The 24,084-nt window shown below is 41.8% G+C and overlaps 1 protein-coding gene across 20 annotated transcripts in view; it reads right to left on the minus strand.

Annotated features, from left to right (window-relative positions):
• Nucleotides 1-24,084, minus strand: part of ROBO2 (roundabout guidance receptor 2) — a 1,374,514-nt gene that overhangs the window by 11,638 nt on the left and 1,338,792 nt on the right. For 8 of the 20 annotated variants that reach the window (XM_068270504.1, XM_068270503.1, XM_068270505.1 and 5 more), the window contains 4 exons: nt 23,223-23,422; nt 11,714-11,896; nt 10,200-10,364; nt 6,923-7,150 (listed from right to left, as the gene is read on the minus strand). In XM_068270504.1, coding sequence (XP_068126605.1) covers nt 6,923-7,150; nt 10,200-10,364; nt 11,714-11,896; nt 23,223-23,422 — 776 coding nt within the window. The remainder of the gene's footprint in view (nt 1-6,922; nt 7,151-10,199; nt 10,365-11,713; nt 11,897-23,222; nt 23,423-24,084) is intronic. The other 12 variants (XM_068270511.1, XM_068270512.1, XM_068270513.1 and 9 more) reach the window with 3 other exon arrangements.

Genomic DNA, 24,084 nt, shown 5'->3' on the forward strand with positions numbered 1-24,084 from the left:
CCTCCACAGCCCTGGCACTTAAAGAACAGTTGCTGCCTCTGGCGCCCAAATTGTCCACTGGGAACCACTGTAGCCCCAATAACTAAAGTGCCATGCCCAATTTTCATTTTGGCTGCAGTCGCCCAAGTATTGGTTAAATGGTTTTGTGCATACAACCCTATCTGTTATAACCCATAATACATATCTACTTGGCCCCTATTTTTCCAGAGATTTCTCAAAGGGTCTCACCTTTTTAATTTGCATTGTTTTAAGCAAGCAAGACTATATTCAAAATTAGTTTATTATATTGTCTTTACCATTTTTTTTTTCAGTTTTGCAGTTTCTAGGCGCTAAACAAATAATTTTCAGATGAGATGCAAAGTTATCTTTAGGTAAAAGCTTAGGGAAAGAAAATAAACTGAATAGAAGCCCATCTCGCAGTATAGTTGACGTAAAAATACAGAGAAATAATTCCTGAGATACATCTGCCTGATGGCAGATACTGATTCAACAGCAGTGGCTGGATAGTGCACTGCTTAAAGGACATCTGAGGTGACATGTGACATGATGAGATAGACATGGGTACGTACAGTGCCGAGCACACAAATAACTATGCTGTGTTCCTTTTTTTCTTTTTCTGCCTGAAAGAGTTGAAGATCAGGTATGTAAGTGGCTGACTCAGTCCTGACTCAGACAGGAAGTGACTACAGTGTGACATTCACTGATAAGAAATTCCAACTATAAAACACTTTCCTAGCAGAAAGTGGCTTCTGAGAGCAGGAAAGAGATAAAAATGGTTAATAGTTCATAGATTTTAGCTCTGGCATACTTCAGTGAATGTGTCTTTGAGAGGAGGCCATAAAAACAGTAAAAACTTTAACAGTAGATTTAAATATAAAAGAATATTGTGGGATAGCTAAAAAAGTATTTTTAGAAGTAGGAGGATAGATACAATTGTGTATCTCATTAATTTATTTTCACCTCGGATGTCCTTTAAGGGCTCTGCCTCTGAAATCGGGGACCAAGCTTAGAATCTCAACTATTCCTATTTAGTAAGTCAGCACCTATTCAGCAAGGATACCTTGGACAAGACTCACTAAGGGCTGGTTCACACTATCGCTAGTGTTTTCAGAATCGCTGTAAAAGCGTTTGCCTATTGAAATCCTATGTAAGTGTTCTCACACAGGGCAATGGGCGATTGCACTTCAATGCAAGGTATAGGAAAAATTGCAAATCGCTTTAAAGGCGCTTTGAACTGAGATTTTGGGAACTTTTTCAGGCAAATTACTAAATCGCAAATTGCAAAACAAGAACACATACAATATCATTTGCAAAAAAAATGCAAATGGCAAAAAACTGCCAGTAACTGCTCCACTAAACCGCTCGCAAAAGCGCTTGGCGCTTTGCTATTACGATTTGTAGTGTGAACTAAGCCTAACACTGCCACTGTTTATTGAGCGTGCCCCTAGTGGCTGCAACTCTGGTGCTTTGAGTCCAACAGGGGAAAAGAGCCATATAAAGGTTCTGTGTCTTGTCTAAATAATAAGCAGGCAATATGCTTTACAGTCCATTTAAAGGATACCCGAAGTGACATGTGGCATGATGAGATAGACATGTGTATGTACAGTGCCTAGCACACAAATAACTATGCTGTGTACCTTTTTTTCTTTCTCTGCCTGAAAGAGTTAAATATCAGGTATGTAAGTGGTTGACTCAGTCCTGAAGTGACTACAGTGTGACCCTCACTGCTAAGAAATTACCCTTTTTATCTCTTTCTTGCTCTCAGAAGCCATTTTCTGCTAGGAAAGTGGTTTATAGTTGGAAATTATCATCAGTGAGGGTCACACTGTAGACACTTCCTGTCTGAGTCAGGACTGAGTCAGCCACTTACATACCTGATATTTAACCCTTTCAGACAGAGAAAGAAAAAATGAACACAGCATAGTTATTTGTGTACTTGGCACTGTACATACACATGTCTATCTCATCATGTCACATGTCACTTCGGGTATCCTTTGTATCCTAATGAAAAAAAAAATGTTGGATGGGGAGGTTCTGAGCATTTACTTTTCGTGTTTTTTTGAATAACTATACCACGCAACATTTTGACATTCGTTTGAAACCTTTTGCTAAATAATTTAGCAGGCAGATGCATGATGGAGTGCTGGGACGGAAATAGCTTCCACACCTGTCTAATTATCTTGATTGCTGTTCTCGCTGATATTTTAGAAAAACGCTGATCTTTAAAATATTGCCATTAATTTAAACACCGGCTTTATTGGTACACGTTATAGGGGGGGCTCTAAACGTGCAATTACAGAGAAAATAAAAACACGGATATAGATATACTTTAAAAGAGACAACTGGGAATAACCGTCAACATGCATTACCCCTTAATTAGGTTCAGCATGAAAGTAGTTGATCATGCGACTTGAAATGCCTTCTTTTAGTGTGCATTTCAGTGCATTGTGCTATGCCTTTTTAACCTCCCTGGCGGTTTATTTATTTTGCCAGGGAGGCTGCAATGTGGTTTTTTTTAAATTAAAAAAAAAATATTTCATGCAGCCAACTGAAAGTTGGCTGCATGAAAGCCCACTAGAGGGCGCTCCGGAAGCGTACTTTCGATCGCCTCCGGCAATCGAAAGTAACAAGATAGGCCGCAATGAGCGGCCTATCTTGTTTCGCTTTCCTCGTCGCCATGGCGACGAGCGGAGTGACGTCATGGACGTCAGTCGACGTCCTGACGTCAGAGCCGCCCGATCCAGCCCCTAGCGCCGGCCGGAACTGTTTGTTCCGGCTGCGCTGGGCTCGGGCGGCTGGGGGGACCCTCTTTCGCCGCGGAGCGGCGGCGATCGAGCAGCACACGCGGCTGGCAAAGTGCCGGCTGCGTGTGCTGCTTTTTTCAGAATGGAAATCGGCCCAGCAGGGCCTGAGCGGCGACCTCCGGCGGCATACCCCGAGCTCAGCTCGGGATTACCGCCAAGGAGGTTAAAGCATGTTTTGCTCATTGTAGCAGTTGTCAATAAAGCTTTGTTTTCATATGTAAATGTATTTTTTTTCCAAATAGGGGTAAAAAAACGCATGCACTTCTATGCACGTGTATGCGCTTCTATGCACTAAAAAAGCGCACCCATTCACTTGTATTGATGTGCGCTTCACAGCTCAATGCACAGAAATGCATGCAAAGCTACAGTTTTGGAACACAGCTCAGCGCAGCGCAGCGCATAGATGGGAACCAGGCACATTTAATTACATGGGAAAATCAATACCTTGCAGAACGCACAGGGAAATGCACTGTGAACAGCGCACAGAAATGGCCCTGATGTGAACGAGAAGAATCTAAACCACCTGAAATTAAAACAACTTTCTACCTTCTTCTCCAACTCCTCCAGATTGGCTTTGAATTATAGCACATGTACTAGACTTCTTTTAGGGCGCGTTTCCACTGTGGCGGAAACTGACGCGAATCTGCAAAGTTTCCCCGCAGGCAAATCACGCAGGAAAACTCTGCCATAGGGGATAACGGCGCCGATGGTAGCGATTCGTCCGGAACCCTCCAGAGAATTTGCGGCGGAGGCTGCGATTTCCATAGCCGTGCATGGCACGGCTGATGGGATTCACCTGCGATCCCGCTTTCCCGCTCAGTGCCGGCGTGCGTCTCGCAGCCCTGAAAGGACAACTGAAGTGAGAAGAATATGAAGGCAGCCATATTTATTTCCTTTTAAACAATACCAGTTGCTTGGCAGCCCTACTGATCTTTTTGGTCGCAGTAGTGTCTGAATAACATCAGAAACAAGCATGCAGTTATTCTTTTTAGATATGACAATCATGTCAGAAACACCTGACCTGCTGCATGCTTGTTCAGGGTCTATGGCTAAAAGTATTAGAGGTAGAGGATCAGCAGGATAGCCAGGCAACTGGTATTGCTTAAAGCCATTGTTACCCGATCTAAAAAAACAAAAGTCAGATACTAACCTAAGGAGAGGGAAGGCTATGGTCCTAATGAGCCTTCCCTCTCCTCTCCCGGTGCCGTCCTTGCTGCGCTGGTTCCCCGTTCCAATCCCCTGCCGCGGGGGACTTCGGAAGTCTTTGAGAGCACTCGGGCTCCCGAAGACAGAGGGCTCCAAACTGTGCACGTGAGAGTGCGTCATAGAGGGCCCTCACGCATGCGCAGCAGAAGTGCTCTTGAAGACTTCTGAAACCTCCCTTCGGCGGCGGAAGTGGCAGTATTTGACCGAACTGGTCGAATGCTGCTACGGGGGATTCTGAGTTGGAATAGGCACCGAGAGAGGAGAGGGAAGTCTCATTAGGACTCAGAGCCTTCCCTCTCCTTAGGTGAGTATCTGACTTTTGTTTTTTTAGATCGGGTAACATTGACTTTAAAAGAAAATAAATATGGCAGCTTCCATATCCCTCTCACTAAAGTTGTTTAACTTTTTGTTTCCCTCTGTACCAGAAAGATGGCATTCCCAGTTCCCCCCAGACTCACCTTCAGGCATCCTCAAACTTGTGGGTCATGTGACCATTCTTCTGAGCAGCCCCTGCTGCTCCTCCTCACAATATGCCAACTTCCTGCATGCATATCCTGTAGTCATCCCTTGGCCACACCTCCCTCCATAGCATGACACTGGAGAAGGGATGGGTGTTTACCCTGACCCTCCCACCAAAGTCATGCTACCTTGATCGAAAAAAACAGGAGAGACTTACAGAGGCTATAACGGCCAGACTGCCTCCATAGAAGAGAGGGGACAGACACACCTTAAAGTCGGGTGCCAATAGGTTTCCACCCCTTGATGAGTAAGATGGGTAATAGATCAGATAGATTTCCTCCTAAAGCGATATGAAACTCAAATTTCATCTCTGGTCTAAAACATTAAAAACACCATAAAACTAAAAGGAAACACATCTATATTACTGTTTTAAAGTTAATGTGAGGGTTAATAATCAAACTTCTACTTCAGTCAGAAGCTAATTGATAAGATTGCTGTTGCCATGGACAAAATTATCAGATTGTTGTTGCCATAGACAACATCATCATATCAGATTATGTTGAGCTGTATTTGATGAGTAAACAATGCAGAAAATCTTCCCTGTGTCTAGGAAGGAGACAGAAAACTTCACTGCTCAGCAGTTACTTAATTACTAGACAATCTGATAATTATTCTGCAACTAGCAGTGTTATCAAGAAGTTTGCCTTTTAGTGACATTATTGCAGTCTTTGTTTTCTGTTAGTTTTTTTTTTTTGCTGTGTTTAATGTGTTAAAGCACAGATGCAATATTGAGTTTCATACGATTTTCCCTATAGTACTCTCCCTTCTTCTCTCCTAAAAAGTGGGTCAGTCAGTCATGTGATGCCTTGGCTGTGAAGGGGGAGGATACAAGAGCACAACAGTTGAAGAGAGATTCTTAGAGCAGGCAACTATGTCATTAAGCTTAAAGCGGATCCGAGATGAAAAACTAACTATAACAAGTAACTTGTCTATATATCTTATCTAAAGTTTAGATAGTTTACACAGCAAATCTAGCTGCAAACAGCTTTAATAGAATATGATTATTTATTCCTGTGATACAATGACAGCAGCCATGTTGTTTGTAAACATTACACAAAGGCAGGCTTATCTGTATCTTGAGCCATCAGCCTAATCCCCTCTCCTCCTCCCTCCTCCCCTCTGCCTCTGAAATTAATGGCTAGTAACACCTCCCCCTCCTCGTGCCCAGACTGAGCTCCCATGAGCCCTTGCTACTGCCAAGGCTCTCTGAAAACCTGTTGGCGTAGCTTTTTTTAGTTTATAGGGAATCAGAGTATTAAAACCAAAACAAACAAGTATTTGGCTTGAGGAATGCCCTATAAACAATAGGAAAGGAACACGATTATGCAGTGTGTAAAAGTTCACCTCGGATCCACTTTAATGTTTTGATGACTTCTGCAGGGAATGAAAGGCTGCTGCATATGTAAAGGAAGCACTTATAAGGGGCAATGGGCTGCACATGTAGTGGTGTATTATATTAATGGTGGACTGTAACGGGAAGTTATAAAGGAGGAAGGTGTATTAGGTTGCACATGTGTTTAGGGCAAGAGAAAGAGAGGCGAATGTAATAGGCTGCATGTAGAATGAGGCTTAGTACGGGAAGGTGCATATGTAATGGGCTGTTAAAATGAAAAGAACCCGATCCTTGCCTTGTAACCACACATACATGTGTTGGATGGTCTATTGATCTTGGCAGTGCACCATTGAAATTATAGAAAAAGGCAGAAGGCTATGTGATATCATTGCCATGGTTAACATACCAATATACCGCAATATATAGGAAGTGTTTCTGATTCTTAAACCAGGACAATTAACATAAATTGGATATTGAATAATGTATTACATTCTTGGTTCCTCATTAACCCTTTCCGTTCCAGCAGTCTCTGACCCCTTAAGGACCAGAGACTGCTGGTTTGGGAAAAAAAACGTTACTTGCCGACGTCATAACAGACTGACCCGCCTCTACCGCAGTTCACGCCACTCTCCTGGTGCTGTAGCCCCTTCCCTCTGCCATCCATATGATGGTAGAGCTCCCTGAGTCGGTCAGGAGACCATTCCATTGGCTCTTGACCCAGTCATCAATGTTAGCCAATGGGATTGGCTCACAGGGGTCAGGAGCCAAATCGGCTCCTGACAGACTCAGGGCGCTCTGTCGTTATACCGATGGCGGAGTGAAGGGCTGCAGCGGCGAGAGAGCAGCGCAATCAGCGTTAGTGTGCAACGGGGATGATATAAATCTACATCCTGGCAGAAATATCAGGTTCCAAACAGGGCACAGATTTCAACCAGCCCGGTCCGGAAGTGGTTACTGTAATAGGGGAGAAATGCTTTGTTTGTATTTTCTGTTGTAAATTTTATATAGTTTTGGAGATAAATATATATTTCTATACGTATATCCATTACTGCTATTATACCTGATCCAAATGCCTGCTTGTTTTGCCGTTCATGGGAGCCAAGCCATTCCTGTGTTTGCCGCTGTCGCTCTAAGGACGTTCTACCGTGTCGCTCCAGAGAAGTCTTTATGTCATCAGTGTTTGATGTGTGCCTCTCAAGAGAGCTGGCTTTCCTCTCTGGTGGACGCTGGCTAGGGATTTGTTGCCTTAAACTCTGACAAGGTGGAGGTTCTGGAGGTGGTGGCAGATCTGAATAGGGAAAAAATATAGTGTCTTATGTATAAAGGGTCTAACTGTCAAATGGCTGTTTCCCCTCCCCTCCAACAACCAATCAACGACTTCCGTTTTTTTTGCAAGGGTTGGTTAAAAGCTGGCCACTAACGGTCCAATTTCTAGTTAAAAATCGTTCGAGCGATCAGAAATTCTGATCGGACGAAAAATCGTTCACTACACCATCATCTAACCGATCATTGCTTCCTATCTATCACGACCACCAAGAAAATCCAAATTTTCGTTCGACGAAAATTCATTCGGGCGACATTTTTTTCACTCGTTCATAATCGATTGTGTCCACTAATGGAGATTATTTACAACCAATCCGATCAGAATTTCTGATCGCTCTAATGATTTTTCGCTACAAATTGGACCATTAGTAGCCAGCTTAATAAGGGAGACCCCCTTCCCCCTCGCTGGTTGTTGGCAGGGAAACACAAAGTGTTTTACAGTCAGACTCTTCATACATAAGGTCAAAATTTGCATGGACTAAAAAATATATAGAGATGTATTGTGGTGCTGAAGATGTTTAGGGAGTTTCTTGGACTCAAAGAAAAACAGATGAGTCAGTACTTGATGAAATCAACCCGGAGAGATCAATGCAGGAATTGATATGGAAACTGAAGCTTAATAGTATAATGCAAAGCCATGACTCACAGGACAGGAAACTGGTGCTGGTAAAAATGAGAGTTAAAAAGAAATGGAGAGAAGAGATGGAAGCGACAGAGGGCGAGCGCCAGACAGCAATAGCAATGTCATTAATATAAGCCTGAAGTATTAAAGAAAATACCTGCCAACGCACTGAGCTGAAGAGTTACCTAATGACTACTAAGAAAGACCTATTTTAGATGCAGGTTAGTCTAAAATATCGTATGGTAAGGCTTGTATATGCAGCATACAATCTGATTTTTAAACTGATTATTTTTCTCTGTACTTGAGCACAAGGTTATCTTACTGTTAATTGACAAAGAAGCATGTATTGCGGTATTAGCATAACCCAAGTAATGTGGGCGATGTTATGGTAATGCATGCTAGTTAGTTATTCTAATTTCGCAATGCGGGTTACCTTGTCAATGTTGTTGTGCGCTCTCTGTCCATGGCAACTTTACCAATGTTTTATGAATACATCTCTATGGGGCTGATTCCTAAATCTTTTCACTTGTGTTATCTCTTGACTTACCTACTTATTTTACCTTAACTATAGGGAGAGTTAGGGCGTGTATACATGCCCAACTGATGTCACCGGTCAGGGATCAGGCGACATTGCACGGCCGGGCTGCACACACACGTCAACTGTGTAGCTGCTGACGCGCTGTGTGGTTATGTGGGGGAGCTGACGAGCAGTGCATACGTGACGTCCCGGGGCAGGCAGGAAAGCTGCGCAAACAATGAGATGGGCAAGGGGGTCGCCATTGCTGGGGTTGTGTAGATCCGTCCGGCAGATTGCTCGCAGGTTGGGCATCGGGTGCCATACAAATGCCTGATTGTCAGCTGAGGCGGTTGTTATCGGCCGTCTCAGCCAACTTAAAGAGAAACTCCGACCAAGAACGTAACTTTATCCCAATCAGTAGCTGATACCCCCTTTTACATGAGAAATCTATTCCTTTTCACAAACAGACCATCAGGGAGCGCTGTATGGCTGATATTGTGGTGAAACCCCTCCCACAAGAGACTCTGAGTACATACTCTTGGCAGTTTCCTGTCTCTGAACCCTGTTGCATTGTGGGAAATAGCTGTTTACAGCTGTTTCCAACTGCCAAAACAGCAAGCAGCAGCTACATCACTTGCCAGCAGTAAAAATGTCACCATGTGATAAATGTCAGAATGTAGATCAGAGATTTCAAATATTTTACAATGGGCAAACACTGACTAAATCATTTCTACTTAATTATTGTAAAAATGAAGCACTTTTTTATAACATTATTTTCACCAGAGTTCCTCTTTAAGTCAGGCATTTGTACAAGACTTTAATTCATCAGAGAAACAGATAAAAGGGTTGATTCACAAAATGTACCTTAAAATAATCTCATATTACTTATGATCTCTTTATAATATCTTTCCTTACATGAGTTATCCCATGCTTTATCTCTCCTTATCTGTCTTAACTCGTGATTTGTATCTCCTTGTCTGTCTTAACTCATGATTTATCTCGCTTTATTTAACATACCTCCTAGGTTATCTCTTGCTATCTAACTGATCACGTGATTTATCTGTTCTTATACATTTATCTCATGTTTTATCTCTCCTTATCAATTTATCTCATGAATTTTGTCTTGTGATGAAACTACTCTATAACCTGATCACAAATGGTATAACATTATCCGAGGTGAAGATAAAAGAAAGAGACTCCGGGCACCTTCCGTCCAATGCTTTAATTGCAAGTGCTGGCAGACAACATTCAGGGTACCGTAACACAAAGATACCTCGTCTGGTGATCCTCAATGGTGATGGTGCGGTGGAGGTGGGGGTGCCAGGGCACTAGGTGGGACTGGCGACGGCCGTTTCGCGTCTATCCAGACGCTTGGTCACGCTGCGTCTGGATAGACGCGAAACGGCCGTCGCCAGTCCCACCTAGTGCCCTGGCACCCCCACCTCCACCGCACCATCACCATTGAGGATCACCAAACGAGGTATCTTTGTGTTACGGTACCCTGAATGTTGTCTGCCAGCACTTGCAATTAAAGCATTGGACGGAAGGTGCCCGGAGTCTCTTTCTTTTATCTTCACCTCGGATAATAGTATTCAAGCTTCCTTCAACCAACCGCAGAGCACACGTCCCAGCAAGAGACAAGGGTTACCGCTGATGGTATGGTGAGATCAATTTTTGCTTTTTTTACCCACTGCTCGTGTACATTGAATAGGGAGTGCCACTCACATTTTGGGTCCTTCTCTACAGTAACAAACACAAATGGTATAACCACATAGAAGTTCAGCTCTGCTACAGGTTGGCTTATTTCCCCAAAGCATTATAAAAGCATAAAGGATTCCTTATGGTCACAAATAACAATGTTTTGAAATAGCTTACCATCTGCGAGTCCCTCTCTACGAAGAGAGGAAGGTTGGTCCACACGACCTCCCTTGTGTTTTTTAGAAGGCCGTGGCCTTTGGCTAAGATTCATGGCAGAAGTATTACTGTCTGTAGAGAATGGACTGGCTGGTCTGGGCTTTTGAGAAAAAGACTGCATTTTGCCTGAAAAAAAATGTACAGACTTGTTAAAAACAAAATACATGATATTTATAGTTATCCAATATTCCTTTGTGTGATTCTTTTTACTTTTGTGATGCCACCAGGCCATTAGCCCAGGTGCAGAATAAAGCTATGGTATATTCAGCAAAGGTACAATGCCTCAAAGGTCCCCATGTTCATGAAGAGATGTATTAATTCTTAACCATGGTCCTTAACTTAACTATGGTCCAAACTTTAACTACGGTAGTTTTTAAATGTTTTAAATATATGGAAAACATGACTCCAGGAGCACCTACCAAGTAGGTGCAAATGAAAGGCAGTGTGTGCCTAGATCCTCATCCCAGTACCTAGAGGTCACATACAGCAAAGTCCCCAAAGGATTGGCACCACACATATAAATAATTCAGATGCTTTATTTAGTCATAGGAAATGACAGCAAAGACAGCCCGCTGTTTGACATTTGTGGCAACTTGAGAAAGGACAGATAGGCCGAAACAGCGGGCTGTCCTTGCAATCTTTTTCTATGACTAAATAAAGTATCTGAGCTATTTCTACTACAGTGTGAGGTGCCGATCCTTTGGGGACTTTAATGTTTCGAATATAGTTTTGGTGTATATGTTGACTCCATTTACACCCCACTATTTCTTTTTGGTATTGTATGCTTTTGAGGGTGGAATCTTTCTTGGTCTATGCCTGTGATTTACCAGTGTGGTTATAAGTGTTTTAGTATAAGTTCTAAAAGTTTTGTACTACTCTACCCAAGTTTAAGAAATCTTTTTTTAGTCTACATAAACTTGTAGACTCATTTTTTTACTCAATAATTTTCTTCTTTTTTTTTTTTTTCATTTTAGTAAATGAAACCTCATCCTGTGTCTTTCTCTCCTGTTCAAGTGCAACTGTGACCAATATCTCAAATCAACAGTATTGATTTTTGACTAGTAAAGTTTTGATCCTTCTCGGATATTTTGTAGTGAGTATCAAGGTATTTTTTGTATTGTTATTCTCCGTATTTCCCGTGTTTTTGAGATTTATTGTACATGTACCATACACATGAAATAAAAGAAGGAAGCACATTTAAGTGATTAAGAACACATATTTAAGCAAAGAGTGTGATAAAAAGATGATACATTAAAATACATCCAGATAATTCTTATTGCTTGGAGCATACAGAAGAAATAGAATCAGCTTGTTCATGAGCGCCCAAGAAGACATTACTGTGTAAGATGAAAGTTTCCATCCACCGTACGCCATGCATGTTAAGGTGTGCCAGTCACATGACAATCTCATGGAAAGCAAAGGAAGCTCGAGAAGAGCAAAGCCAACCCTCATGCCACCAGATGGAAGCCACAAACCTTCTCTGGATAGGCTGGTCCCATTGAGTGTAAAACCAGCTTTGTCTGCCGCTGCAGCCAGTGACTGTGCAAAACTGCCGCTTGTAAATATTGCGTCATCAGAGGAGCTACCTACACTAGATCTACGACTAGTAAAGTTACGATCCTCATCAGATGCAGACCCCCATCCATTAACCATAGAACCTAAAAATAAAGGCAGGGGTCTGGTAAGTTCTACACAGATAACTGGTGAACACACACCAACATCAAGATAGAAAGAAAAAACATCCTTACTGAAGATATTATATAACTTTTTCCAGTGCATAGTCTACTGCACTCAAATATAGACTTTGCCAATATTATTTGTAAAATTTGTTTAGCTGTGATTGAAGTAAGAGACACTCCAAGCTATGTAATCATTCCATAAGTAGTTCTAAGAACCCAACAGTTTCTGTCAGAGTAAGAAATGTCTGAAGGCATAACAACTCATCTATGGCATAGTGTCCTATAAGCAAATTCAGTTGTGGAACTAGGCATTTAGAATATTTGGGTTTTATAAAATAGTCTTCATCAAAATAAAATGCCAGCTCTAAAAGATGGAAGTTTGGTTGGTCATTGGCCAGGTAAAATGTAATAAATGTGACTTATCCACGAAAATGTAAGATCTTTAAGGTCAATAGTGAGAAAGGGTAATCAGACAAGTAATGATGACCCTCATCCACCAGGATCTTACGGACTAAAGGCTCATACACACGTCCAAGCAATCTGCCCAACTATCATCTAAACTTGGTCTGGTGGAAGACAGTTGGGTGTGTGAACAGCTGACAAACAACAAGAGGACCAACTGATCACAGGTTGTTTGCTAGATCCATCCAGCAGATCAACCTGCCCAACTATCATGCATGTTGGCCAAGTGTCTACACATTGTTTGAACAACGGTGTTGCTTTACAATGCAGACATTTTGTGCAGTTTTTCGCTTTGCTTGCGCGCGCAGTGTTTAAGTGAGTTGGTTGTTTAGTTAGTTTGTGTGCATGTAAGTACTTTCATGTAAACAACGTGTCGTTTGGTTGGTCTTGCTGTCTGGTTGGTTGTGCATCACGTTGGATGTGTGTATGAGCCTTAAAAGAGACCTAAAAACCTTTTACATAACACACAGCAATGAGCAGTTTTGTCTTCCTAAAACAGAAGATTGGATCATCCCTTTACCTTGACTGAAGTAATATACCCATAATGCATCTCTTTCAGACAGCAGACAGAGCTCTACAAATCATTCCTTTTGATGTGTATATACATTCCTGGCTTATAAAGGCAAAATAATGATTTAATGGCTCTGCCTATATGCTAAACTGTTGGTATCAAGTTTTAGGCCTGGTGCACACCAAAGGAGTTTTTCTGAGCGTTTTGAGTTTTTAAATCTGCTGCTGATGTTATCCTATGTGTCTGTGCACACTGGAGCAATGAGGTTTTGTAAAAAACCCCATAGCATTACATTGGGAAGAGCTTTTGAAACCTCTAAAAGCTCTTCCCAATGTAATGCTATGGGGTTTTTTACAAAACCTCATTGCTCCAGTGTGCACAGACACATAGGATAACATTAGCAGCAGATTTAAAAACTCAAAACGCTCAGAAAAACTCCTCTGGTGTGCACCAGGCCTTATTTCGGTAAATATACTTTCCAACACCCCAAGCTTTAACCGTTTCCTTTATACACCTTATGCTAACCCCTAACCCTGGCTGTCTGCCCCTCGTGTATTTTTTTGTTTTGTTTGTTTTTTACTTGCGGTGGCCACACAACATACATTTTTTTATATTTCTATTAAATTCAAGAACTACAATCAATTTATCTGATTGATTACAGCATTTGAAAAATCTGACCAATGTACCACCACACATGTGTGTTCAAATTTTCCCCAATTATGAAAACAAAAAAATATTGAACATATTAAAAAATTGCTTTGGTCTACAAATTAATACATTGACAATGTACCCCGATCTACCCTAGGAGGATCTTCAGTTGGTTGCTGTATCTGAATGATTTTAGAATGGACTGAACATGCAAACAGCAAGCTCTGTATAAGACTTGTTTATAGTCTTTGGACAGCATCTGATTATTGAAATACTAGTAATATCTTCTCATTCGCAATCTGTAAATAACAGAATTACTTGGAAGCTCCAGGACTCAGAAACTAACTTACAGAAAATGTATATTTACAGTGATTGTTTATTTACGGTGGTCCTCACGACATCACCCAGACACACACATAACATAATTACACCACTGAGTATTTATCAGCGGGCCGACTATTCTATTCCTCTGAAGTCTAGTGATATACTGGATATCTGGGCAGAATTGGGTAAATTATGTAACCATTAAGAAATAAATTTCTACTTAAATAGGTGATGAAAATGTAATTCAAGCCATTTGGGCTTTATTTATTTTTGTTTACACATTTACACAGTTGTAAGTTGTCGTTTTTTTTAATATTCTGAACATTTGTCAAGGCCTTGGCACTGTTGGGGAGGAAGTACATAGAGAACATTAAGCAGTGGCTGAAACGATACTGAGCCATAAACAAGTATAAAGTGGCATCTAGCTGCGTCTCTCTATTACCTCTTCAGTAGTAAAATTAATTTATGGCCGGTCATCAATTCACTTACGGGCCTTTTATGCTAAACTCATATAGGGCTGATGAATGGGGATAGCTGGAAGCATTGCGCAAAAATCTGCATTAGGGAAAGGGATGCTGCTAACTGTTACATTACTGTTCTAAGCTATCAACCCTTAGGGGCACGTTTATATTTATCAAGAGGAAAGGAGAGTGTTTGCCCATCGCAACCAACCAGATTTTAGGTTGTGCATGGCTTCTGATTGGTTGAAGATTTCAATGGATATCTCTTGACAAATAAGCTACTTGGTTAAGAAGTGTTAATATTGACTTATTTTATTATTAAATGATGTGTCCCACCCACCTGTGTTAATTTCTCCCCTAAAATGTATCTGCCAGTTTAAAAAAACTATAGCGGTTTCTGAGTCAGATGACCCACAAGGCATCCTTGGTGAATGCCAAGGGCTTGACGGATGTTAGTGGCCATGGATGCTACCGCCTCTGATATCCTCCCTCCTCTCTTTACCAAAAAATATAGATAGCCAACAGAGAAGGTCTCCCCTCTCTCTCTTTTGGACCTTCGAGGATGTTTACATAGCTGTTTCATAGTCCAACCTCAAACTACATAGACTTGTCCAGTCCTACGCATCAGTGAATCCTGAGCGCTGGAAGTCTATATTTCTTGTGCATAACCTTAGCATCATGTCTACACCTAAGCCCTTTGACGCTCCGAACCGCTACAGAGCAGGACAGTAAAACCTGCAAATGAACCCAGAGCACCCCGAAGGACATGTAATCACACCTGCATAGAATTCCCCTCTAATTCCCATAAACCCGATTGGGTAGTTGAAGTAAACACAAGCTACAGGAGAAATGCACAATCCCTACATACAGCTGTCTAGATGAAAATAGGTCTAAACACCTGTGTAATTAGGTTCTCGCAGAAGAAGCCATCTCCTGATTCAAGCACCGCAAACTAACTCAGAGAAACTGCACCTATACTGACGGAATTGCTGTTCCTATCAAGGCTTAATCTCACAGGTGTTTTCCTGCGTGACGAAACTCCTTTCATACAAAACAGTAAGCCGTAATTTAATGCCTAGCTTGATCTGTGGAACATAAATCTTAGGTGGCAGTTAGGATGTGTTATGTGACCTGCAGTGTAGACGATAACACTTTCCTTACAAATATGCAGAAGGAACGGGAGAGAAGAGGAGATGCTGGGTGGTAGATCAGTCATGTGCCTCCTTCTGTAACATTAATCTTAAAGAGAAATTCTGCTGGAAGAAGAGCACCCCAGGAGCACCAGTGTGCTTTGTAGGCAGCACCGTTCTGCAATTTATTTGCAGTCAGTAAAATGAGCAGTCACAGTTGAAGCTCTGATAGACAGGAAAGACAAAGCTGCCAAGCTGATGTATCAAAATAAGTCCAGCCAGTATCCTCATCTGTGATGGGAATGTGATTCCTTCTTCATGGGTAGGTATAGTATTAGCAGAAGTCATTACTGCCTGGAGAGAGATTTTTCCTGCATACCAAGAAGGGCTAGGGGATACCATGTGTAAGTTCAATTTATATACACACAATGCTCTACTACAGTAAACATTTAGAGGTGAAACTCAAAAAATTAGAATATCATGCAAAAGTCCATTTATTCCAGTAATTCAACTTAAAAGGTGAAACTAATATATGAAAGACGCCCAGTGCACACCAAAAACCTCTAGCAGATCCGCAAAACGCTAGAGGTTTTTGAAGCAGATTTCAGAGCGATTCTAGGCATGTTTAGAGAGGTTTTCTAAACATGCCTAGCATTCTTTGGAGCGTTTATGTGTAGCAGATTTCATATATTGTTACAGTAAAGCTGTTACTGAACAGCTTTTGTAACAAAAATGCCTGGAAAACCGCTCAGATCTACAGTTTTTCAGAGCAGTTTTTCCACTTTCCTATACTTTAACCACTTGAGGACCCACCCTTTACCCCCCCCTTAAGGACCAGCGTTATTTTTTGTGATCTGTGCTGGGTGGGCTCTGCAGCCCCCAGCACAGATCAGCTGGCACACAGAGCGATCAGATCGCCCCCCCCTTTTTCCCCCCTATGGGGATGATGTGCAGGGGGGGTCTGATCGCTCCTCCTGTCTGGCATGTTGCGGGGGGGGGGGGGGGGGACACCTCAAAGCCCCCCTCCGCGGCAAAATTCCCCCCTCCCTCTCCTATCTGCTCATCCCCGGGGACGCTATCCGTCCTGTGCAGCCAGTGACAGGCTGTCCCCTGTCACATGGCGGCGATCTCCGGCCGCTGATTGGCCGGGGATCACCGATCTGCCTTACGGCGCTGCTGCGCAGCAGCGCCGTACAATGTAAACAAAGTGGATTATTTCCGCTTGTGTTTACATTTAGCCTGCGAGCCGCGATCGGCGGCCCGCAGGCTATTTACGGAGCCCCCCGCCGTGAATTGACAGGAAGCAGCCGCTCGCGCGAGCGGCTGCTTCCTAATTAATCAGCCTGCAGCTGGCGGCGCAATACTGCGTCGCTGGTCCTGCAGCTGCCACTTTGCCGACGCGCGGTATGAGTGCGCGGTCGGCAAGTGGTTAACATTGAGGCAGAAACACCTCAAAAATCTAAAAAATGCTGCAGCCCCCGAGTTTGCGTTTGTGGAAAAAACGAACCGCTCTGGTGTGCACCAGCCCATTCACTTTCATTAGCCAAGCGGTTTTTCCCCTGCAAACGTTTTAAAAACCACTCCAGAACCGCTCTGGTGTGCAACAGCCCATAGACTCAGTACATGCAAAGTGAGATATGTCAAGCCTTTATTTGTTACACTGTTGATGATTATGGCTTACAGCTTATGGAAACCCCAAAATCAAAATCTCACACCATTAGAATATTGTGGTAAGGTTCAATATTCTAGGCTCAAAGTGTCAGACTCTAATCAGCTAAGTCATCCCAAACACCTGCAAATGGTTCCTATTTCATATATTAGTTTCACCTCATAAGTTTAATTGCTGATATAAATGGACGTTTGCATGATATTCAGATTTTTCTAGTTTCACCTGTACATAATGGATAAGAAGAAATCTGGCATGTTAAGTTGGGTTGTGGACAGTACATGAAATTTGGCAATGTTACATGTTACATGGACAACAGAAAATAGCTTCCCTATGCTACAGCTGGAAAACAAAAGTTTGTCTTCTTAAAACAGAAGGTATTTGTGATTATTCAGGTTCAAGTGCACTCTGAGGTGTCCCACAATGCATCACTGCTTAATATGTAAATCATCCATTGTTGTCCCTGTAAGCTAAACACCTCCAGATCTGCTGGAATGCAATGATGTGTCAGCTACAAGGCAAACTTTTGTTTTCCACAGCATTGTAGTTAAAAGGCTTTTAGGTCTATTGTTGGCCCTTACACACTCCTAGGAGTTCTGGTTCATCATGAGCTTGCTGGGTACTCTGTAATGCTACGGCTGATAACATACGTCGCTCTGGAATAGCCTTGAAGTAAGCCAGGGAGACAAACTTTGTGTATTACCCTCAGGCAATTTTGAGTAAAGATTAGTGTTGGTATTCAAATTCAGCATCACGTGGTTCGGAACGTGAACACCCACATGCAGCACCATTTCAGCACCAAACAGCAGGATGGGGCGTGTTACATTTAACTGTGATACTTCCTCCTTCCTGCTTGTATCCGAGTTAAGTGAAACACACCCCATCCTGCTGTCTAGTGCTAAAATGGTGCTGAATTTGGCTGTTTGGGTCCCGAAACACGTGGTTCCAAATTTGATTACCAACACCAGTAAAGATAAACTTGTAGGCACTTTAAATACCGGGTTGTTGTTATTGCTCAACCGCCTTTCTTCGGGTCTTTTCCTTTATAACTCCCTCCTCCCACAAGCCATCATTGAGTTGCTCTCTGTCAGTATTATCTAATCTCCGGTTCTGCACTCCCCAGGTGGGAGGACAAGGGGAGGAAGGGCATTGGGGTATAACCGGAACTTGTCTTACCATCTTGCTAAACTTGTACTAAGAAGTGTATAAAATGTAAAAATAGGGAAGAAGGAAGAACCCAAATGTAGATGAGAAGAAAAGAAGTGCCTCTTTTAAAATTAAAAAGGCACTCAAATTCCCCACTCCCTGTTTAGATGCCCCTTGTGTCCAGTAAGATGGGTTGTGAATAAATTCTAAAGCCATTACAGTATTTGTCTTCTTTGAGGAAGTACGCCTCCGTCAGCCCTGCTTACCTTCCATGGGCGCCTCTTCCCTGCTATTGCTCAGTAACCTAACCAGGCCCGGATTTACCTCACAGGAGCCTAAAGGCTCAGATGCCCTGACATCTCAGACTTTGCCCTCCATGAACCTACAAACCCCCACCAAACTCACTACAAACCCCTACCACTGGCTGTCCCAGCTGTCACTTCTCCCTTACTTCCCTTGCCCCCATAGGTAGCTACAGGTGCCAGAGGTACCCTCAGTATTAAGTAGCTAGAGGTGCCCCCAAGTATTAGGTAGCTAGAGGAACCTCAGTATTAAGTAGCTAGAGGTGCCTTTGACTGATGGGAGATCTAGTTAGTGGAATGCCAAGAGCTGGGTGAGTAACTTCCCCCAACTCTTGGAATTCCAGGGAGGGAGGTGCTCGGGGAGGGGAGTGAGCTACCTTTCCATCATCAGGTGCCTGTAGGCATGTGCCTACAGTGCCTTATGGTAAATCCGGCCCTGTCAGTAACACATGTATGACGGTCTGCATGAACAGTGGTCCCTCTCATACAGTTTTGGTGGAGACATCCTATCTAAAATGCAGTTTTAATTTACTTTCTTTGATCAGCTCTTGCTAAAATCTGGTACTGGTATAAAAAAACAAACAAACAAAAAAAAACCTTCCATTCATATGAAACAAAACCTCATAATTTATTAATTCAGTCTGATATCACTGACTTTTCAACATGTTTATACTATTTAATTAGATTTTAGTCAACTTTTCCCAAACCTGCTGAAAAGAACACGTGAATATTGTATAAGATGGCAGGCTAAGCGTACAAGCTGACATTGCTTCTGTCTGATCATTTTAAGAAAGAGAATAACATTAGTCCCTAATTAAGGAGGAAAACTATTTATAAGTCTGCCTGTGTGAAGTTCTTCAACTCACGTGTGTCACATCCTTGCCTTCCCCCGGCAGAGTGATCTGTTGATGAAGGTCTACTTTCATGTCTTAATGTTGCTTAAAATGCATGAAGGCTCTTGTCTTTTTGTAGTAAATCAAACATATTTTCAAAAACCAACTTTAACTTGATGTTTCATATGAATGCATAATAAGATATCCCTGAACCGGAATGATAGGGAATATCTGCATGGCTGTGTGTATATTAAACAATTTTTGTTAACTAAACAGGCCAGAAAAGGGGGCAGATAGATAGTCGAAGCTATTAAAAGTGTATCTGTATGATTTTGAACAATGTCATGCTGGGACACTGGTGATTGAAAACTTTAAACTCTGATATGTCTTTGAAGGTTTCTGTTTATCTAGGGCATGAAATGTCTAGGGATAGCATATAAATCGGCTAGAATTCTTGAGAATGTTTCTCAATTAATCTAAGTAGTCCCTCCAGTTCTAATGCATAAAATGAGCATGTTTGTATGGTTAAGCTAATCACCGCACTGCAAGTTCTGTTAGAGCTAAACTGAGGCAGAAAGGATATCTACGTACAAAACTAGAGCTACAATAGGTTACTTCCATGGTAGGAATTGTCGGAAAGGCCCATTCCACTAATGCAGATTACAGATTCCACCGATTTCTGATTTCTTTTTTACAATTTACGATTAGTCTTTTTCTGATTGGCCAAACACTTCAGAGTTGACTGCATTCTCTGATTGGTTCAATGCTTCCGATTTCTGTGATAGGGGTAAAATTACCTATTTGCGGTAATGTGGTATTTCCACTGAAATCCGACTTTCATTTTTTGAGTTCCGATTGGAAATGCCTACATTTTTATTCCCTAATATTGGTAATTGTTTCAATTACATGGACAGAAATGTTAATTGACTAGGTAAAGTTGAAAAGAGCACTGTATATTTGATGATTAGTGGTGCCAAAGGTCCCCCTCATTGTTTATGGATTGTTTTCTCCTTTTTGAAACAGATGGGTCCTTTACATGACTTTTGGAAGCCACTGATTATGGGGACTACATTATACAGCTCCAATTCTGTGCTTGGACATCTCCCGTCTCAGTTAATGCATTAAGTTACTTGGTAAAATTACAAATAGACACAAATGCTGACAATGTCCCCTATCTTGATTTAGATGAGGATAACTTTTTCAAAGTGGTGGTGAATGTCTTCCACAATGCTCAAGAAGTCCACCGAAAGTTGACAATCAATTGACAAACTTAATCAAAAACAACAAAAGAAAGCTTGCAGAGGCCTCAAGGATCCATGAAAAGGTGCAAAACTTTTTTTTGGGATAATCACAAACACAGCAATTAATTTTAAAAGCAATTAAAGTCCCTGGAGCACCCCAGACCATCCTCACATACCACTCTCCATTCACACAGACCACTCATTGCACTAGTATGGACATTGTGAAATTACCTGCTATAGTCACTGCTCGGTCCATTGGAGCAAGCACACTTTTGCTGTGAGCCTTAATTAATTTGAGTGCACTCAAGGCTTTTGTCGGATATACAATTGTCCAGTTATTGTAGGACATATCTATATGGCCAGATCTGTATATCCATTTGGATTCAACATTTATCTAGTTAGGCTAACACTGCAGCGTTGTGATACTAGCGCAATGAGTGGTCTGTGTGAATGGAGTGGTATGTGAGGATGGTCTGGGGTGCTCCAGGGACTCTGAATTTTAATTGCTTTTAAAATTAGTTGCTGTGTTTGTGATTATCCAAAATAAAGTTTTGCACTTTTTTTATGGATCCTTGAGGCCTCTGCAAGCTTTTTTTTGTTGTTTTTGATTAAGCTTGGTGCTTAAGTTTTGGGGCCCATAGTGAGTGGTGGATGTGAGAGAACTATATGCTCCCCAGATAATCACCAACTCAGATCCAAGTTGAGGACTACGTTTAAATAGGATAATCAATTGACAAACTCCAGAAATGAAGAATGAAGAAATGCGATATAAATTGGTTGAGTTCTAAATCTAGCTCAGTTCCCACTTGCAACAGATCAAAATAGAGCAGATCAGTTCCGTGTTCACTCTGTTTTGTTTTCCTGTCCAGTTCGCATCTGAAGTGGATGTGCTTCCACCATAGGTTTCTATGGGAAATGCACTCGTTATCTGGTAAAAATGCAGCAGTTTGAGACATTGCATTCCATTTACTGCAACTCAGTGGGCTCGATTCACAAAGCGGTGCAAACCCAGTTAGCACGCCTAAAAGATTTTAGGCATGATAACCATTGCACCACGCTGGTGAAAAGCCAGTTTAGGCGTAATAAGTTTAGGCGTGATAAGTTTAGATAAGTTTAGATCGCGCGCAAAGTCCCGCACGCAAAGCAGCGCCATTAAACTCTATGCGAAGTGCACCAGACTTTGCTAGCACAAAACTTTTGATCAGCTGTGCACTGTGGTGCTAACCCAGTTGGTGCTATAGTTATCACGCCTAAACTTATCACACCTAAACTTATCACGCCTAAACTAATCACACCTAAACTTATCACGCCTAAACGTATCACGCCTAAACGTATCACGCCTAAACTGAGTTTAGGCGGGATAAACGGCTTTTCACCAGCATGCTAACTGTTAGCACGGCTTTGTGAATCAAGCCCAGTGAGTGGATTAATTAAAAAAACACAAGTGTATGCACAAGCTATTTTTAACATCGGATCTGTTTCCATGTTCTTTGCTGCATTACCAAAAGCGTACCAAACAGGTATGTATTTGGTGCAAGTGGGTATCGAGCCTCAAACAGACCAATACTATGTATGAACACTGTGTCCAGTGTTCATATAGTGCCAAAACATAATAGAGCACATTACAGAGTATAATAAACAAACAACATTACTCATGGTTCCTCAAAGGGGCTGTAGAAAATAGTTCCTCAAAGGGGCTCACAGTCTAAACTTTTCTACACAGTTTACAGCCAATTTTGGGTAAACCAATTATTCTAGCACTATGTTTTTTAGATGTATGAGGAAACCAATGCAAAAACAGAGAACATACGTAAAATATATTCAGATAAGAACCTAGACTATGGTCAAACCCAGGACCTTTAACCCACCTGAGGTGAGAGGGTTATGGAGGATGAACGATTCATTTTCACACCAGTTGCCTGGCAGTCCTGATGATCTTTCTGGCATCAGAAGTGACTGAATCACACACCAGAAACAAGCATGTGGCTTATCCAGTAAGATTTCAGTCAGAGCACCTGATCTGCATTCTTGTTCTGAGTCTATGGCTAAAAGTATTATAGGCAAAAAATTTGCAGAACAGCCAAGACATTTGCATTGTTTGAACTGAGATAAATATGTCGGCTTCGGGTGTGTTATGTCACTTCGGTTGTGCTGTAAATTTTCAAGACAAGGATGAAGGTGTAGGGGTAGTGCTTCTACCTCCCACGCATGAGAGTTTGGGTTCAACTCCTGGAACCAACTTTAAAAAAAAAAAGACTAATGCTAAGGATGCTAACTAAGTAACTGCCCACACAAAATAATATGTTATATAAATCAGGCATATAAGTAACATTCTAATAATGTAGCAGGTTGTTTTTCTTTAAATATTTGACAATTGGGTGAACTACACAACTAGTGTCCAGGGCTAGGTACAACTAGTGTCTAGGGCTAGGAAGTAAGGAAATCTCATGCTTGACAGATATTCTAATCACTGCTGAAAAAAGAAGACCTTTTTTTCTATAAACAATTGGTGCTGTTTGAGGCCAAGTCATGGTGTTTACCCTGCATTAACTTTGCCCAAAGCAAGATTAAAAATGTATACCTGTGACAGAGCTGTCCAGATTATCCATGCTAGAACCTGGAGTGTGTTCAAGACCCCTGAGAGGTCTACATATATCATCTTCATTGTCATCTTCCATTCGATCATGAAGGTCTTTCTCCATGTCTGAAATAAATGCTCCAGATACATATCCCATCGGCGGGACGGGAGCCATCGGTGGCTGGTTATTGCTCTGCAAATGCCTAAAACATGAGGATTGGAATTAACGAAGTTTAAAAATGAATTAAACAGAATTGACCATTTTGACTACATTTTGAGTAACCAGATTGCAACATAAATTATCGAGAGTATGGAAATGAGTTGAGCAGAATGTCAATGTTATATATTTATACAGATGTAGATCCAACTTTCATCCATATTCATCTACTGCAGTAAGGAACTTGATTCAGTTATTCAATTTAACCACTGTGAAATATTATGTATGCTTGTTAATAATGAGGAGAGGACTTTAAATGTGGAACAAGATCCTATTAGGCCTCTTACACATTAACAGCGCATGCAGGAGCCGTTGTCCTGCACGCGTTGAATAGGCTGCGGCGTGTTGTCGGGAATCTGCAGTGCGACGCTGAGTAGTGGCGGTAGTAATTAACCCGACGGCGAAATGCAGATTCCCGACGATAAAATGCTCCCAGGTGCGCCATACCGAAAAGCATCGAAACACAGTGTCGGGTGTGAAAGGCAAAATGAAAGTCTACGGAATTTCATTTTACCTTGGTCAACGCAAAGTTTCGACTTTGCGTTAAAACGCTGAAAAAGGGCTGTAGTGTGAAAGAGCCCTTATGAAATTATATGAAAATGAACATATTTCTCTTCCATTATTTGCACTAAAACTATACATGCTTTT

This window comes from Hyperolius riggenbachi, chromosome 2 (genome assembly GCF_040937935.1).
Source record: "Hyperolius riggenbachi isolate aHypRig1 chromosome 2, aHypRig1.pri, whole genome shotgun sequence".
Lineage (NCBI taxonomy): Eukaryota > Metazoa > Chordata > Amphibia > Anura > Hyperoliidae > Hyperolius > Hyperolius riggenbachi.